This window comes from Schistocerca serialis, chromosome 4 (assembly GCF_023864345.2).
Source record: "Schistocerca serialis cubense isolate TAMUIC-IGC-003099 chromosome 4, iqSchSeri2.2, whole genome shotgun sequence".
Taxonomy (NCBI): domain Eukaryota; kingdom Metazoa; phylum Arthropoda; class Insecta; order Orthoptera; family Acrididae; genus Schistocerca; species Schistocerca serialis.
In genome coordinates this window covers 882,590,408-882,608,543 of record NC_064641.1, presented here as the reverse complement: position 1 = coordinate 882,608,543, position 18,136 = coordinate 882,590,408, and the positions used below count along the sequence as shown (strand labels likewise).

Below are 18,136 nucleotides of genomic sequence, written 5' to 3'. Positions count from 1 at the left end.
GTCCCCACTCTACCTCCAAATCCCGTACTTCTAGCGCCCACGTGCAGAATGAAAGGCGCTCCTGCTTTTAACAATTTGTATTTTTTTTATCACTGTCGAACGGTGTTTTCGCCTTTTAAATTTCCTTTACAGTAGTGACGGTATGGCGACATTATAACAACAAACAAACAGCGTCTGAACAGATCTTGAAGTCACACCGGTTCCGACCGGCCGCCGTGTCATCCTTAGCCCTTAGTCGTCACTGGATACAGATACGGATGGGCATGTGGTCAGAATACCGCTCTACCGTCCGCTGTCAGTTCAGTTTTCGTGACCGGCGCCGCTACTTCTCATTCAAGTAGCTCCTCAACTGGCCTCACAAGGGCTGGGTGCCCCCCCCTCTCCCCCCCCTCTCCCCCCTCCCTTGCCAGTAACATTCGGCAGACCCAGACGGTGACCCATCCAAGTGCTAGCCAAGCCCGACAGCGCTTAACTTCGGTGATCTGACGGAAACCGGTGTTACCACTGCGGCAAGGCCGTTGGCATGGCGACTTCATACTATTGTGATATTGAAATTGTGGCAGTCTGGCAGCACCCAGGTGCAGGCAGCCATTAGGCTCAGTTTTCGACAGCAAACAGTTTGGGATGCACATCGTTATCCCATGTCTCAATAACCCCACTTCATAATCATCATCAACGTCCGTCAATTCAGTGACATGGTGATGTGGCCCTTTCGAGTCGGTCTGCTATACAGGATCCCTGCAGGTTCTTCCATTTCTCTTGACATTGAGCTTACCGCTGCCAGTTCACTCCAGCTGTCTTTTTTAAGTCTCTGCCCATCTGCCCAGTTGTCTTCCCCTTGGTCTTTTTTGATAATTTTGGCTCCAATCTGCCACTTATTTTGACCACATGCCATCTTTTCCCCGAGCCACATGACCAGCCCATATCCTCCATAATAGAGTGAACACATTTTGATCCTGTGACATGTTTACGTACTGCTCTATCCATGGCAACAGGAGGGATATCTCCAACATGAGAGCTTACCACTACTGTCTAATTTTTTGAATGGGCAGTCACAAAGGCAGTCTACACGACTAATTGATCTTCTTGGTCGTTGTATAACTTTCTTTTCACCTCAGAGTATGCACTGTGTTTAGCCTTCAGGATATTCAGTACTGGCTGGATGAAGCAACTGAAGGTGTTATCTACTTCAGCCTGGGTACGAATGTATTGAGTAGCACAATGCCACCAGAAAAGCGACGGGCTTTCCTCGACGCCTTCTCCCAACTGCCGCAGGGAGTGCTCTGGAAATGGGAGGAGGACGACAAGACAGACCTGCCACCTAACGTCAAACTGTCCAAGTGGTTGCCACAACAGTCTGTACTTGGTATGTCGTATTTTTATATCATAGTATTTTATTACCGCTTTTATTTTTATTATTATTGTTGATGTCATGTTCATGAAGAACCCCTGTGAATTAGTGTTTTTGATGGAATTTGGTATCTAAGTACTTACAGCTGATGATCTTTAAGTGCATGGTCGGTAGAGAGTCTGGTAGCAGTAACACTGTGCAGTGACGTTAATCTCCGCGAAAAGCATCATTATACATTATTTATTGTATTCATTTATTTATTTACTGCGTATTTAGCCTGACTATATAGGGCCTTAAGGCCTTCTCTTACATCTGGCAAGGCACAACACACACAAAAAATATTGCATAACAATCACAATAATAATAAATTTCACTATTAATAGAAAATAATAATAGGCAATAATAATAACGAAATGATCATATGGCATTGTTGGCCAGGAGGCCCCATGCCAGGCAGTTCGGCCGCCGTATTAAAGTTCATTTTAGTTGACGTCACTTCGGCAACCTGCGAGTCAATGATGATAACTGACACACAACACCCAGTCATTTCGGGGCAGAGAAAATCCCGTCGGGAATCGAACCCGGGACCCCGTGCGTGGGAAGCGAAAACGCTGCCGCAAGACCACGAGCTGCGGACATGGTGATGAATAATAATAATAATAATAATAATAACACCAGTAATGATAAAATAATGGTGGTATTAAGAATGATATTGATTATTATTATATAATAAATTCAATAATAATAATATTGGCAATTACTAATAAAAGTAAAAATTGGCAATAATAATAGTAACAGTAATTACAATAATAAAATAATGGAGTCAAAAATAATGTTGAATAATGTAGCAGTGTCGAAGCCTTATTCGGAATTAGAGAAGTGGAGGGAATAATGAAAGAGGAAAAGATCGAAGTGAAAGTGACAATGGGTGTTAGGAAAGGGGAGCATTTCAGTAGAGAACTCTATAGCCGAGGGAAGGGAAAAGCGGTGGGGGTAGGGAGAGCTGACGAAAGTCAGCTACAGACAGTATGTGGAAGGCCGGCCGTTGGTGGCCGAGCGGTTCTAGGCGCTTCAGTCTGGAACCACGCGACCGCTACGGTCGCAGGTTCGAATCGTGCCTTGGGCATGGATGTGTGTGATGTCCTTAGGTTAGTTAGGTTTAAGTAGTGCTAAGTTCTAGGGGACTGATGACCTCAGATGTTAAGACCCATAGTGCTCAGAGGCACTTGAACAGTATGTGGAAGAGGTTGCTACTGCATTATAAGGTGGGCCACTAGTTATCTCTTCAAGTTTGAAAGCATTTTAATTTCACTAATATTTCGAAGAGGATTGTTTCAGAGTAGGTTCCTGATACAGTCAATGATTCAGAAAACATGGTAGTGTTATGTGATTATACAGAGACAGTTTTACTTTGTGAGAACGAGTGTTTCTACTATATTGTTCAGATACTAGTGTAAGGGTTGAAGCTAAATAAGAAAGTGTACAGTGATTGAGAAGCGATAGAGCAAACACATGGTATGATAATCTGTACGCTTATCGCCACGTAGCCACGATAATTGTTCGTAGGCAGGAGTGATAGGATCGAAATAGCTTACGTCACAAATGTTTTGCATACAAGCATTCATCCAACCGGCGTGAACTCTCATACGAAAATACTTTTTCAAGTACCTATCAGTATTGTCTGCCACGTCATAAATGCAAACGTAAACAACAAGGGTCCGAACATATTTCCATGGGATGTGGCTGAAGTTATTTCTATTTCCGTTGATGTCTCTGTACCGAAGATACTATGTCGTCGTCCCTACCAATAAATCTCAACGCAGGCACCAATTTTGTTCGATATTCCATATAATTATACCTTTTTTAAGAAAACGTTGGTGCAGTATCGAGTTAAATGCTTTTCGGAAGACAGGAAATCCTGCGCCCACCTGACTGGCTTCATCCATGGTCTTCAGGATGTCACCTGAGAAAAGCGCAAGTTGGGTTTCGCACTATTGATGTTTTAGGAATCCATGTTGATTGGCGTGGAGGAGGTCACTCTGTTGGAGTTACCTCATTGTGTTTGAGCTCAGAAGATGGACGTCAGTCAGAATGGATGGTAGTTTGGTTGGTCGCTTGTGCTGATAGCAGATACTGGCTTGCAGTGTAACCTGTGATCATGTATGCTGAACTGGGAAATTCCCGCAGTGTGGTTCCAGCTAAATGTCGAATAATGGGTAACTTTCCGCTACAGCTTTGTATGCATTTCGGGTTGTTACTATCCTCTTTATGAGTGAAAATTATATTACTGGATGAACAGATTGTGAAGGCTTTAGGAATTTGAGGGAAGATATTTTATCCCAAAAGACACTCGTGTCAGTACCACCATCCGTCTCCAAAGGCTTACCATTCGCTACAGCACAGACATTCCGTCAAAGAAAGGTTGTCGTTGTAGGACGGTGGGATGACGGCTGTGCTGTATGAGGAAATGGGAAACATTTTGAAAGTTGTAATAATTCCACCATACGTGTAATAATGTAGAAGGAAGATTGATGTGTAGCGCTCCATCGTTGCTGATCGCTTTAAGAACAATATTGAGGAACACAATATGCCGTTTCCGCTTCGAAAGAACCGTTCAGGAGTTTTCACCTTGCACATTTTAGAACAACCACCTGAAATGCGAACCTCAATAGCCGAATAGGGGTTTGAAACTCATTATTCCAAAGTTCGAGTACTGCAACAGAAGTACGCAAAGAAGTCCAGTGTTTATCAGCGAAGTTCTACATCGTTAACACTTATGCTAGGATTAACAACTGTTAATTATAAATGTGTACATGATAACTGCGTTGCACTGTCATGGAATTAGGACTTTGTAGATCACTATATTAGTTCGCAGCTCGTAGTCTTGCGGTAGCGTTCCCGCTTCCCGCGCACGAGGTCCCGGGTTCGATTCCCGGCGGGGTAAGGGATTTTCCCTGCCGCGAGATGACTGGGGGTTGTTGTGTTGTCTTAATCATCATCATTCATCCCCATTAAGGTCGGAGGACCTTGCCTAGTCGGCGGTGCGGGTCTCCCGCATCGTTCCGTATGGGACCTCATCATCATCACTATATTAGTGGATGAGGTTAGTGGCTTCTCTGAGGTCCTGGTTTCAACTCCTTTTGACCATTAGGTATTTTTGTGAGGTGAAATGGTCTGCAATGTGGTCTGCTGGGTATTGTGACGTCATATGAAGAACTCTATCAATATAAAAATTAGCGCAATGACACTCAAACCTTCGAAACTGCATCGATTCCGAAGGTTTTCACCAGGGCTACCAGTACCGGAAATTTATGTAAAAAAATTTGTATTTACGCACAATAGTCACAGGAGTAAGATTTATTTTACATTACCAGTAGCACTGACTTTGTACATTAGGTGCATTCCCCTGTGGCGACGATGGCAAGCAACGCTTAATGCGGAACATGGGGAGCTAAATTACTAATTAATTTTTGACTAATGGACTAAATCTATCTTGCTCTTATAGTTTTCTTGTCCTCACACAGCATGATTCGTATTTTAAGTTCAGATGAGTACACACTCTCTGAATAAGAGAAATTAAGAAAAAGATTTAATGTAGTGTTCAAAAAATGGCTCTGAGCACTATGGGACTTAACATCTATGGTCATCAGTCCCCTAGAACTTAGAACTACTTAAACCTAACTAACCTAAGGACAGCACATAACACCCAGTCATTAATGTAGTGTTCCATTATGCAATTACCGAGTATAATTATCTGGTAAGAATACTTTTCGCCTGCGGTAAGTGCTGGTAGAGTATAATCAATGATTCAGCGAGGCGAAAGGATTAGCGTTTGTATTTTCATTTCAGACTTTCATACCACATCATACTTTCTACCTCAAAAGAAAAAAAAAATGGCTCTGAGCACTATGGGACTTAACATCTATGGTCATCAGTCCCCTAGAACTTAGAACTACTTAAACCTAACTAACCTAAGGACAACACACAACACCCAGCCATCACGAGGCAGAGAAAATCCCTGACCCCGCCGGGAATCGAACCCGGGAACCCGGGCGTGGGAAGCGAGAACGCTACCGCACGACCACGAGATGCGGGCTCTCAAAAGAAAAGTTTTATGATTTGCAATTATGGTAACAAAGTGCAACGCTTCGAAGGAACTGTCAGAAAAGCATAAAAAATTCATTGGTGCTACAAGAAATTTATGATTGTTTAACATGAGTCATCAGGCTACTTTGATGCGACCCTTCATGTCTTCCTCTCCTGTGCTAACCTGTTTATCTCAGAGCAGCACTTGCACACAACATCCTCAGTTACATACATCCTCAGTTACATACATTCCAATCTCCGTCTCCTTAGACAGTTTTCACTCTCTACAGCTACACAATGTTCCAAGGAAGTTATTTCATAATATCTTAACACGAGGGCGTGCTGTAAACTAATGCCTCCGAATTTTATTTTGTGAAAACTCTGAAGCCTTTTTAAATGAAACAAAGTTTGTTAACATTCTACATCTTAATTCTTCATGTCTACACATATTTGTTTCTCATTATAGTCGCCCTGGTGGTGAACACATTTCTCCCAACGAGAGACCAGTTTGTTGATACCGTCACTGTAGAATATTTGACAGTGTTGACGGAACACAACCTCACCTCTGCTTGCACCGTTTCGTCATTATCAAAGTAAAGTCCTCGAAGGTGTTCTTCAACTTATGGAAAAAGATGAAAATCGGATGGGCCAAGTCGGGACTCATGGTCGATGATCAATGATAGTAAACGCAAGGCGACGAATTTGTTATAGATGTAGCAGCCCTCGTGTTTATTACGCCATTGTCATGCTGCAGCAGAGTGTTCGATGTGTGCACGAACTCTTCGAATTCGACACTCGATTACAGCAGAATGTTTCGCACGCACCGACAAGTTGCATTACACCCCGCCATGTCCGCCTGCTTAGCTGGGTGGTAACGTGCTCGTCTCCCATGCAAGCGGGCCTGGGTTCGATTCCCGGCCGAGTTGGGGATTTCCTCCGTTCGGGGACTGGGTGTTGTGTTGTCCTCATCATCATTTCACCCTCATCACCGGCGCGCAAGTCGTCCAATGTGGCGTCGACTGAAATAAGACTTGCACTTGGCGGCCATACGCTCATTTCTATTTTTACCCCGCCATGTTAGATGCTACAATTCGGAGCTCTCTAGCTGTAGAGGATTCCAAATATGTACACTAGAAGAATAAAGATGTAGAATATCAATAACTCTTGTTTTATTTAAAAAGCTTTAAGAGTTTTCACGTAAAAAGCTCCGAGGCATTATTTTTCAGCACCCCTTCGTATATATCTATCGTTAATACGTTTATCGTTTATACAATTTGTGATGTGGTAGCGATATGAGATCACACTGAGCACGCTCATGACTTGCTACGTAAGTAACGTAATAAAGTCAGTAGATTAAAAGAAGAAATGGTAGTTGAATATCTTAAACGTGAGCTCTGTCAAACTTGATACTGATTGCAATCCAGATAGTAATCCCACTTCTGGATTCGTAGATACCTCAATTTTAATTCCCTGGAGTGAACGACAGCCACGTCCCATCCCGGTAGCGCTGAGGGCCGCTGAGAGCCCAGTAAAATACTTTTAAAAAAATAGGAGACCTTACTTATGGGATTACCTTCGTAATTTAAAACGTTTCAGATTAGTGTAGTTCTTATCCTAAGAATTAGTAATAACTAATAATTAATAGGACTATTCCCTAAGAAGGACGAAGATTGGGTGGCTCATCACCATCGTTATAGCAGCATCAAGCCATGCACAACTTCAAAACCTTTTCATCTTATTATTAAAGGAACACTCATGCTCATAAATTAAGGATAATTGCAGAATGTGGTGCCACACAACGTGGCACTACACAAAACTGGAGCTAACAGCATAGGCACATAGGAAACACACACGACACAGATCTGTAAGTCCACGGTATTTGTGATAAGTTGAGAAAACCGTCCCGAAACACTTGTGCTACAAAACGCCACTGTTTCCTGCATCAATATGGGATACGATTACCATGCACACGTACACAGGCCGCACAACGACATATTCTGGATCAGGTGGTCGAGCAGCTGCTGGAGTATAGCCTCCCATTCTTGCTCCAGTGTCTGTCGGAGCTCCTGAAGTGTCCTAGGGGTTTGAAGACGAGCAGCGATACGTCGACCGAGAGCATCCCAGACGTGCTCGATGGGGTTTAGGTCTGGAGAACAGGCAGACCACTCCATTCGCCTGATCTGTTTCAAGGTACCTCCACGATGGCAACTCGGTGGGGCCGTGCGTTATCATCCATCAGGAGGAAAGTGGGACCCACTGCACCCCTGAAAAGGCATGCATGACATGCACTGGTGCCAAATGACGACCCTATACACCTGACCTGTTACAGTTCCTCTGTCAAAGACACGCTGGGGTGTAAGTGCACCATCAAACCACTACCTCCATACAAGTCCCTTTCAAGGGCATTAAGGGGTTGGTATCTGATTCCTGGTTCACGCCAGATGGCGAGAATCACTGTTCAGACTATACCTAGACTCGTCAGTGAACATAACCTAGGAGCACTGTTCCAATGACCATGTACTGTGTTCTTGTCACCAGGCTTTACGGGCTCTCCTGTGACCAGGGGTCAGTGTAATGCACCTTGCAGGTCTCCGGGCGAATAAGCCATGTCTGTTCAGTCGTCTGTAGACTGTGACTGGAGACAACTGTTCCAGTGGCTGCGGTAAGGTCCCGAGCAAGGCTACCTGCAGTACTCCGTGGTCGTCTGCAGGCACTGATGGTGAGATATCGGTCTTCTTGTGGTGTTGTACACTGTGGACGTCCCGTACAATAGCGCCTGGAGACGTTTCCTGTCTGCTGGAATCGTTGCCATAATCTTGAGATCACATTTTGTGACACACGGAGGGCCCGTGCTACGATCTGCTGTGTTTGACCAGCCTCCAGTCGCCCTAGTATTCTACCCCTCATAAGATCATCAATATGTGTTCTTTGAGCCATTTTCAACACACAGTCACCATTAGCACGTCTGAAAACGTCTGTACACTTACTCGGTGCATCGTACTCCGACATGCACCAACACACCTCTGCGTATGTGGACTGCTGGGTCCGCTGTGCGACGACCACAAGTCTAATGCACCTCATGGTCATACTCCGAGGTGATTTAAACCCGCAAACCACCCACCAGAGCGTTGTTTCACCATGTATCAGCATTATCCTTAATTTATGAGGAAGAATGTAGATAGATTTATTTTGTGAAATTACTGTAACTGTTTGTTAACATATTCAAAGAAAATATTTCATCAGCTTCCACAGTTTCTCATCGTGAAGAACTTTTACGGTTTCTGACGTGCCCTAAAACCCAAACAACGACCGTGGGGCTTAGATTATTTAGCAGTTCTTTAATTTTTCTCCTTGTGTTCCATTTCTGGAAATTTGAACCATTAAGAAAAAAACATCCCGCATATTCTTCTGCAACATTCAGTACTGCATTATACACGTGCAATTTTTGGTAACTAATTTATTCTCCTGTGAAAATTTGTTCTAAAATCTCTGACGTATTTTGCTAGGCGTCATTTGTGTCTCACTTGATCAGTGACTAGGACAACTTGACAGATTTTTTTCTCTTCATAGTTTGATGATTACAGTGATTTCTTGCTGTTAATAACGTATTTGAATGATATCCACAGCACATCCTAACGTGAAGGTCTCCATCACCCAAGGTGGCCTGCAAAGTTTTAATGAAGCCACTTACTATGGTGTTCCTTTAATTGGGATTCCATTCATGGGAGACCAGCACTACAACGTTGAAAAAATGGTAACTGCCGAAATTGGCTACAGACTGCAGTTCCGGCATGTCACGAAGGATACTGTTTTAGAGGCTATACGAACGGTTCTTGAGAATCCCAGGTAAGGAATTTTTCTTTCGGGTTATCCATTTTTTCAGTAGTGATGTGTAGTGGATGAAATAATACAAATGCTGCAAATAACGCAACTCATGATTTGAGTGATTTAATTACGGTCTCTGTTGAAATTAGGATCTAGTTGATTTATTCGACAGTACCTTCCTCTGTGCTTGTAAGTGTGCTTCCTTCCAAATTAAATTTTTTTTATGTTTGTCTATTTTACATTGTATCAGCAATTAGAAGTTTGCACGCGTGTTCCTAGCTCTCATTTACTGGCTTATAGTCTATTTGATTTAATAAAACCTGCTTTATTTCTGTTCTTTCAGTATTTCTTCCCAGCCCTCTTTTGCACAGTCTTCAATTATATCAGCAAGCCGGCCGCTGTGGCAGAGCGGTTCTAGGCGCTTCAGTCTGGAACCGCGCTGCTGCTACGGTCGCAGGTTCGAATCCTGCCTCGGGCATGGATGTGTGTGATGTCCTTAGGTTAGTTAGGTTTAAGTACTTCTGAGTCTGTGGGACTGATGACCTCATATGTTAAGTCCCATAGTGCTTCGAGCCATTTGATTTTATATCAGCAAATTTGATGTAATCCTGTACTAATGTATTTTCTTTCTACTACAGGTTACTTTCATTTTCTAAATTTGTTTCTAACAAGTTACTGTTTCAGTGCGTTGCTTGTTTCCTTCTTCAGCTGGTCGTTATCTAACAGCATTAACTTCATAAAACAATGCTTTCACGGATTGTGTGACTTTATAGTTATTTCTAGTTTCAAAAACCTTTATTTTTGGATAAAGTGCAATGTTGCTATTGTTGTCGGAACTACATTTCGTCTGAGCAGTCACTGCCCCTTGATTAAGCTATCGTTCTGGCATTTCCGTGGAGGGCTTCTTTTGCTGCAGCCAGTACGCGGCTATTGCATGTTGTACGAGCCGTGATTTACTCGTATTTAATTCAAAAGAGGAAGAGAGGGGGAGAGAGAGAGAGAGAGAGAGAGAGAGAGAGAGAGAGAGCTGAGAAGAAAGCCTGCGGTGTGCGTGGCAGAGAGCGGCGAGGAAAAAGTCCGAAAATTATTGTACCCTGCTGAATGAGTTTGACTTTGAGCATTTGGTGACATTCTCCGCCGGAAATGTTATTCGCTACGTATTGGGATAAGAATCGACATGTTGCAGATGTAGCAAATTAAGTAGATAAAAAATGATGAATACTCGAGTTGGATCCAATCTAACTACTTTTAATTGACTGAGCTTTAAAATACACTGTCAAGTTTGTTGCCATTTTCTCGCGACTGAAAAAGGGCTCCAAGTAATTTATTAGCTGTTGATAGAACATGTGACGGTTTCTGTAGCGTGCACGTCGTGCTTTCAAAATGAGCTTTCACTCCTTATTATTTACTCTTTCTGCTTACCGAAGACTCCATTTCTTTTCATGAACGAATCAGCGTCCTTATCGTCAGACGATACAGGTAATATCGTTTTCTGAGCAAATCACACACCTCGCAGTAAGTAGACGTTTTATTGTACAAGTAGCTACGTTCTGGAAAAAAAGTAGAAGCTTTGGGCCAATCAACCAGGAAAAGGAGAAATAGTGAACATTCAATAGCGACTGATTGTCAGTCGTGCACAGCCTTGTCCAAATTCTCACACTACGTGGTCGGCTGTCTGCGTTTTTAAAAACTGTTACCAAGTTCTGAGACTTTTGTAACTGTACTATCAAACGTCAAACAACTGACTAAAAGAGCACGGTACAGCCGAGAACACAAACGGAGATTGTGGAATTGTATGATTATTGTTTGTCTGATAGGTAGAAAAATTTCTTACATGAGTAGTCTGTACACAGAAACAAACCGTCAGACACATTTTTATACACGAAATGTGAAATTTTAATTGGTAACTCGTAAACCGCGGTCGACTGCAGCTCTAAGGAATTCGGCAGGCAGAAGATTCCTTGGACTCCAATGAACAGTCCAATGAACATCGGGCTTGGACGTATATCTTTGAGTAGTCTCTTGTTTGAAGTCTCTAGATAAGGAGTGCTCAACCTTTTAGCCACCAGGACCACATTGGAAGAAGACGAGTATACTTCAAACTACTAACATAACTGCTAGGGGAAAAAATAGAGACAGAACGGGACGGACCAACAGAGAATAGTTTCGTGTGGCAGGAGTTTCAGATTGAAAATGTTCAGTTTATCGTAACTTTACATAAACAGAGATTTGTGAAATTTATTTTTTTTTTCAATCGTGATAGATGCTCACTTCTTGGGCCCCACTGATATTTGCTTTTGGCCGCATGCAGCCCACAGGCCGCGTGCTGGACCTCCCTGATCTAGCTGGAACAAAGAACAGCAACACACAATAGTTCACACGGTAACAAAGTGCACTACATGGCAAAGAGTTCTGCTGGGGGAACACCAGCAACTGAGCATTGTAGCTGAAGTTGAAAATACCGCTTCAGTTGTAAGGTATTTTTATTTCTCAGTGCTTAAGCCGCGACCGCTTTCGGGTTATTACATGCCCATAGTGGGATGTGAGACTGAACATAAACAAAAGACTGGAGCTAGGAGTAAACACGAGAAAACAAAAACGAAGTACCACGTGACATTTTTAGAAAACAGCGGTTCAGGCGCGGTGCGATAAAACAAAAGTCAATACCAAGGCAACACCAGGCAATACAAGGAACGACTACATAGGTAAAGAACTATGGAATGAACACCAGGACACACATTTTGTGCTGCGATCCCGAGCGCCGCGATGGAGAGTATATGACGCGCTGTACCATCAGCGAACGTAGAGCACGAAGTCGCGTACACGGAGAAGGAAGCAAACTGGTGAACCAGATCGGCCAAAGTACTGCCATCTGTTGACGGGAAGAACATCGCAGGAGCAACTAGCCCGTCCGTTCACAATTTGAATTAGTGATTTACATGCAAAAGGAAAACCATTACGAAAAAGTTGCATGAAAAGCGTTAAGGGCGCATTATGAGTGGTAGAGGAACATGTTGAATAACAGAGGCAGTACATAACTGTAGTACAGCTCCTAACTGGAGGCCGGTGACTTAACGTTTCATGGAAAAATTGCATGCACTTGAAAATGCAGAAAGATTGTTTACTCCATGTTATGCGTAGGACATGCAACTTTTCGCGTGGAATGAACCTTCAGACATGCACTTGGCCGATGGTGCTGCAGGAACTATGGCAGGAGCACATTTGTGCGCGGGACGTTGTCCAAAGAGACGAATACCAAATCACAGAACATTTGCTTCTGTGGTCCGTCGTCTCCTTGACAAGGACACAGTAGAAGGAAATTTCCATGCTCAGGATTGACCACGGAGTGTACGCAATACTGGTTTCGAGGAACGAGTTCAAATGGCTCTGAGCACTATGGGACTTAACTTCTAAGGTCATCAGTCCCCTAGAACGTAGAACTACTTAAATACAATTAACCTAAGGATATCACACACATCCATGCCCGAGGCAGGATTCAAACCTGCGGCCGTAGCGGTCGCACGGTTCCAGACTGTATAGGAACGAGTACTACAAATGTTAGACAACACTACTTTAGATAGCGTATTCTCCGTGCTCATGTTTTAAATGCTAATTATGATCTCCGTCATCCATACAAGGTGTGTAAGGTACAAGACTTCTACCCAGTGATTTTCCAATTCGGAACGACTTTGCCGTACGGTTTTTGCAACAGAGAATGATAACTCGCGACATCGCAAACATAATTCTGTGGACTGATGAATTGACTTTCATCTGCGAAGGAATGTTCAACAGTCCCAACTCCCATGTGTTATTTCGTGAAAATCCTCGAAATATGGCTTTCCACTGTTTTCAAGAACGATTTTCAGTTAATGTTTTGGCTGGAATTATCCACAACCAAGCAGTGGGGCCTTACATTCTTCCACACCGTCTAACTGATCTGCCGCTTCAAACCAGAAGACGCATGTTCTTCCAGCTTGGTGGGACACTTCCCCATTTCACAAATCGAGTGAGAGGATTCTTAGACAGACTTGCATATACGCTGGTCGCTGTATTTAATGGACGTGTTCACTGGCCTGCAAGATCACCAGATCTCACACCACATCATTTTTATCTTTGGAGCCACGTGGAGGCTCGTGTGTATCAAACTCCTATAAACACTGCTGAAGAACTCGTAGCTCGAATTGCTATTGCTGCAGGAGACGTCCGAGAACAAGCTAATGAAACATTATCCAATGTTTACCGTTCCGTGGTTCGACGACTTGAGTTATGCCATCAAGTCAATGATGCACACTTCGAGTATTTACTGGAGTACTCACAATGTACAGTGATGTTTCTTCCAGGCAAAACGAATGCGCTTTAGCGTTGTCTAACGCACTAATTCTGAGTCAGAGATCCCACGTTCATATACTTAAATTGACTGCCTATATCCAACATCACAAAAAATCTGCGCTTGTTTATGAAACGCCCGGTATATAGACAGATATATAAACATTGCATGTAATAGAAAATGGAAAAACAAGGGTTATATATGTATAATTTAAGTACAAATGGATTATAAAACCCATGTTGTGCAGTGGAAAAGCAATGTCCTAATGACAAACTTGGTGGAACTAAAGTGATATGTGCCAGTTATGTGTCAGGATCACAAACATTATATAATTCATCAGATTATAATTATTCTTTTAAGGGGATTTGTGTTTTGACAGATTCCAAAATTCCCAATTCTGTGTTTTACAAATAAAAGGCTATAAATAGTTTCTTAGATTTAATAAAATCTTAGAAATAGTTGCAGTGGATGGAGCATCAGTTCAAATGTACAGTTACTCATCTAGTGTGGAAAAACTGAACTTTAGGAAACTAAAGAGGCCATTAGCTTGCACTTTTATCATTTAGACATTGTTTCTCCATGGCATAATGTAAGTTTCACAATCTGTCTATACGTAAATTGTACATATGTATGCCTTGTTTTTTCATATTCTATTATATGCAACGATTTATGTTAAATTCATAGCAATTTCCAGAAACACTTGAAATGGCCTAACGTAAAGGCCAGTAAAATTCTCAGCACCATTTGGAGCAAGCTTTCATAAATTGAGATGGATACAAATTAAAGGTATGTAAGTGTGCCCCCAAATTCAATTGTGCCATGTATTTTACTGAAGTGTCATGGATTCCTTGCGAAATATTTTGAAAATCTCTTGATTTTACTTACAAATGACATGAAATACCCACACATAATAATAAACTATTCGTTGTCTTTGTACTTTGAAAGAACTGCATTGTGTCCATTTACCCTCAAGACGTGCTAATGGTATGATATGATGTCAACAGTTACCATGAAAACATGAAGAGGTTGTCAGCAATATACCGTGATCACCAGGCACAGTCGTTGCCACAAGCCATCTGGTGGATAGAATACGTACTGCGGCACCATGGAGCTCCACATCTGCGAAGCGCTGCCATGGATCTCAGCTGGTACCAGTTGCTGTCGCTAGATGTCATTGCCTTCCTGCTGGCTGTCACAGCAATTGCTGCTGTTATGTTGCACTCACTGGCGAGCTATCTAATGTCTCACATATTTAAGACAAAAAAACACAAGACTCAATGATGAACGACTTTTCGTTAGCATTAAAGGACTGAAGCAACATTCATAACTGTCTTCCTTTGGCTACACCAAAATCAATGTGTTATGGCACTGTACACACAATATGATTTGTCTTGGCATTTATCATTGTTTTTGTTCATGCATGTTAGCCGCACGTGCCCACATACAGAAACATTATGTGAGGAGATACGAGGGGCACATCGCATTTAGTTGCAGGTGGTCACATGTATACTGAGACATCGCCTTCGAAACTAAAAACTGAATGTTTTATATTTCATGTGTGCTTACAAAATATAGTATATTTATTTTTATAATGTACAGTTTTGCAGAACAACAGTCGACCTAATTTCAATTTTATAGCTTTTGTTTATAAACAATTAGTACGAGTTACAAAATGGAAAGCAGAAAAAATCGATTTTATTTCCTGTTAAGACCTGACAAGCATTGCATTAACACTGAAGGAAGTAGGCATGATCATTGGTTGGAAAGTTAAAGATGACAGATAAAAATGTAAGTGTGCTGGCTGTTATCAGCAGCTGCACTTGCATATCAATAGTTTTGTTACGATCAGTGATCGATGAGTGATCAATGAGTAAGTAAGCTAATAACTTATAAACGTCTGTGTATGTGGTGCTGTAGAGACATATGTATAAAATTTCTATGCAGTTTCCTAATGAATGTGTTTGAATTATTTTACTGTATGTCCAATCTGAAAGCATATATTGTATTTCGAATTATATTTAATAATTACTCAATACATAGCATTCGTAAAATAGTACACTTCTCAGGGCTTCCTCTTGCTCACCTAATGCTGGATGTCAGATTTTGCCACAGATCTACATATAACATCCATTTCTTCCTTCCATATCAATGCATTGTAGTGCCCAGATTTTTCATCTGTCCCTTTAAAATAACTAATTTATGATTAACATAATCAGTTAATAAATAGATCACAACGAAACGCAGCCTCTCCAAAAGCCTCCCATGTTCAACATGTAAAGGTACGATGTCTCTCTGTCTGTCCCACATGCTTCAAATAATGTTCTCATTGTGAGTTTTCAAGCACCTCAGAAGCTGTAAAAGAGGCTTGATGCTCAGTATCTAAAATGCGACGGGCTTGTGATTGTTGTAGTGCCTCTGTAACTCTTAAAGCTGTCTGCCATTCTACATCCAAGTTCCGTTGGGCATGAGAGTGCCCCGAAGTTCTCTGGATTTCAGTAACTTTCGCAGATCAAGCTCTCTTAGAACAATGCGCTAAATCAGACATGTTTGCAAGGCTCATTACAATAGTTTTAAATATGGTTATCAGGCTTAGCATCAGGTCTTGTTGCTGTAACTCCACAAAATCTTTCCAGCTATCATAGATCGCACATATAGCAATATTGGATTTCCACTGTCTCGTTATAATCTGTAAAGATTAACACTAATAGTCGCCGATCACCACACTATTGTCTGCATCCCGCTCGCGTATATCATATCGGAAAATGGTAATAATACTGAAGCAAAATACAACTTTCTACAGTAGTCTCTGTTCTTCCTCAGGGCCCATGCTAACTCCAAACCAGATTTTATCAGAATCGCTTCATCGGTAGAGTCGTGTAAAGGAAACAACCAGAATTACTTTCGCGTTTAGTAATATTGTTATTAGTATGGAAGTATGGATTAAACTCGTAGAGAATTGAATCAGCATTGTACTTATTACTTTGAATTATATTATGTAAAATGTATAAACCTATAAAAAAAATTTCATGAAAACGATCAAGTTCAGACGTGAAAGAGTAATAGCCTTTTCAGAGAGTAAATATTTTTCCGTAATTCGTGTAATATTCTACAAATCAATAAATATCTTGTACTAAAAACATTGTAAAGCAGCGTATGTTCTTCCTCAGGGTTCAAGCTATCTTATATCAATTTCATGGACATTGGTTCAGTGATGTAGTCGCGAAAACGTAAGACAGATGATTTCTTTCCCATTTAAAATATTAATATGGAAGTGAGGATTGGTATGGATTAAGCACGTTCAGGACTGTATAACGATTGTATTCTAGCTGTTACTTCCGGATGCGATCGCATATCAGTTAAATTAAATGAAGTGTGCCTATATCTTTATTGGCCAGGAGAATCTGGTGGGGATTTTTAGGAGCTTGGTGCAAGTCTTTTTATTTGACGCCACTTCAGCGACTTGAAGGTCTATGATTATAAAATAATGATGAAAAGAACAGACACATCCCCTTGCAAGCAGAAAAATACGACGTGGCTAGGAATTGAACCTAGGCACCCATGAATGTTAAAAAGCAATGCTAACTGCGTGACCACGAGCTGTTTATGCAAATCTGAACACAACAAAGACGTTATAAGAGACATATAATGCTCAGTGGCTAAAATGTGACAGGTTTGTGTCTGATATTAGTACGGAAGTACTGATCAAGCATGTAGAGGATTGTACTTATTGTGTTCAATCGTATCATGTTGAACACATGCAATAATAAAAATATTTTAACAAATTTGATGAAGTGGGAAAGACAGAGTAAACGCCTTTTTCAAATTGTAATTATCGTAGCATATTTCATGTTATATTCTTCAAATTAGTAAATGTGTTGTAATACTCACTTTCTAAAATAACGTATGTTCTTCCTCAGCAGTTGAACCATCTCCACACCAAATTTCCTCCATATCGCTTCAGCTATGCATAACAGACAGAGTTATAATATTAATATGGGTTAATTATTGTATAAGTAACTGGCTGTTGAATTACACTATATGCAACTTTTATGAATTGAATGGTATGCTATATGCACTACATTCCCTTCTTTTTGGCATCAACGCTGCTTTGGAGACAGAACCTTAGCTTAGGAATGGCGTCACACACCCGAGGCTATGTCTCTAGTAGTAACTTAGTCTCAAGTGGAGTCATAGAGCTACAACTGCCTCGAAATGGTAAACACTATGTGCTACATTCTGCTATGAGGCTCCATCTGGTACAAATAAAGTCACCAAAAATTATTTTACACCAATGAAACAAAGTTCATGTCTTTATTTTTTATATTGTACCAGGTGTAAAATATTGAGTAAGGTATTGCAGTTCTTGTGATGTTAAGGAGAATGATGCACTGTTCCTTCGGACATGCATGTACGTCCAAAGGAACAGGCACTCCTGCGACTACAGCCATTATGAAATACAGGAAATGTATTGGCAGCTGCGAATGCCAACAACCATCAGCTGTGTAAGTGAATGACGACAACAACAATTTGTCGAGTGCCGGTCCATT

At 41.5% G+C, this 18,136-nt stretch overlaps 1 protein-coding gene and 1 pseudogene across 1 annotated transcript in view; one reads left to right on the top strand and one right to left on the bottom strand.

The window, feature by feature from the left end:
• LOC126475025 (UDP-glucosyltransferase 2-like) overlaps positions 1-14,872 on the top strand; it is a 42,902-nt gene extending 28,030 nt beyond the window's left edge. Inside the window, exons 3-5 of the mRNA XM_050102566.1 lie at positions 1,144-1,366; positions 9,064-9,283; positions 14,594-14,872. Coding sequence (XP_049958523.1) covers positions 1,144-1,366; positions 9,064-9,283; positions 14,594-14,870 — 720 coding nt within the window. The 3' untranslated portion in view covers positions 14,871-14,872. The remainder of the gene's footprint in view (positions 1-1,143; positions 1,367-9,063; positions 9,284-14,593) is intronic.
• LOC126475702 (5S ribosomal RNA) lies at positions 405-523 on the bottom strand (annotated as a pseudogene).
• Positions 14,873-18,136: the final 3,264 nt, after the last annotated feature.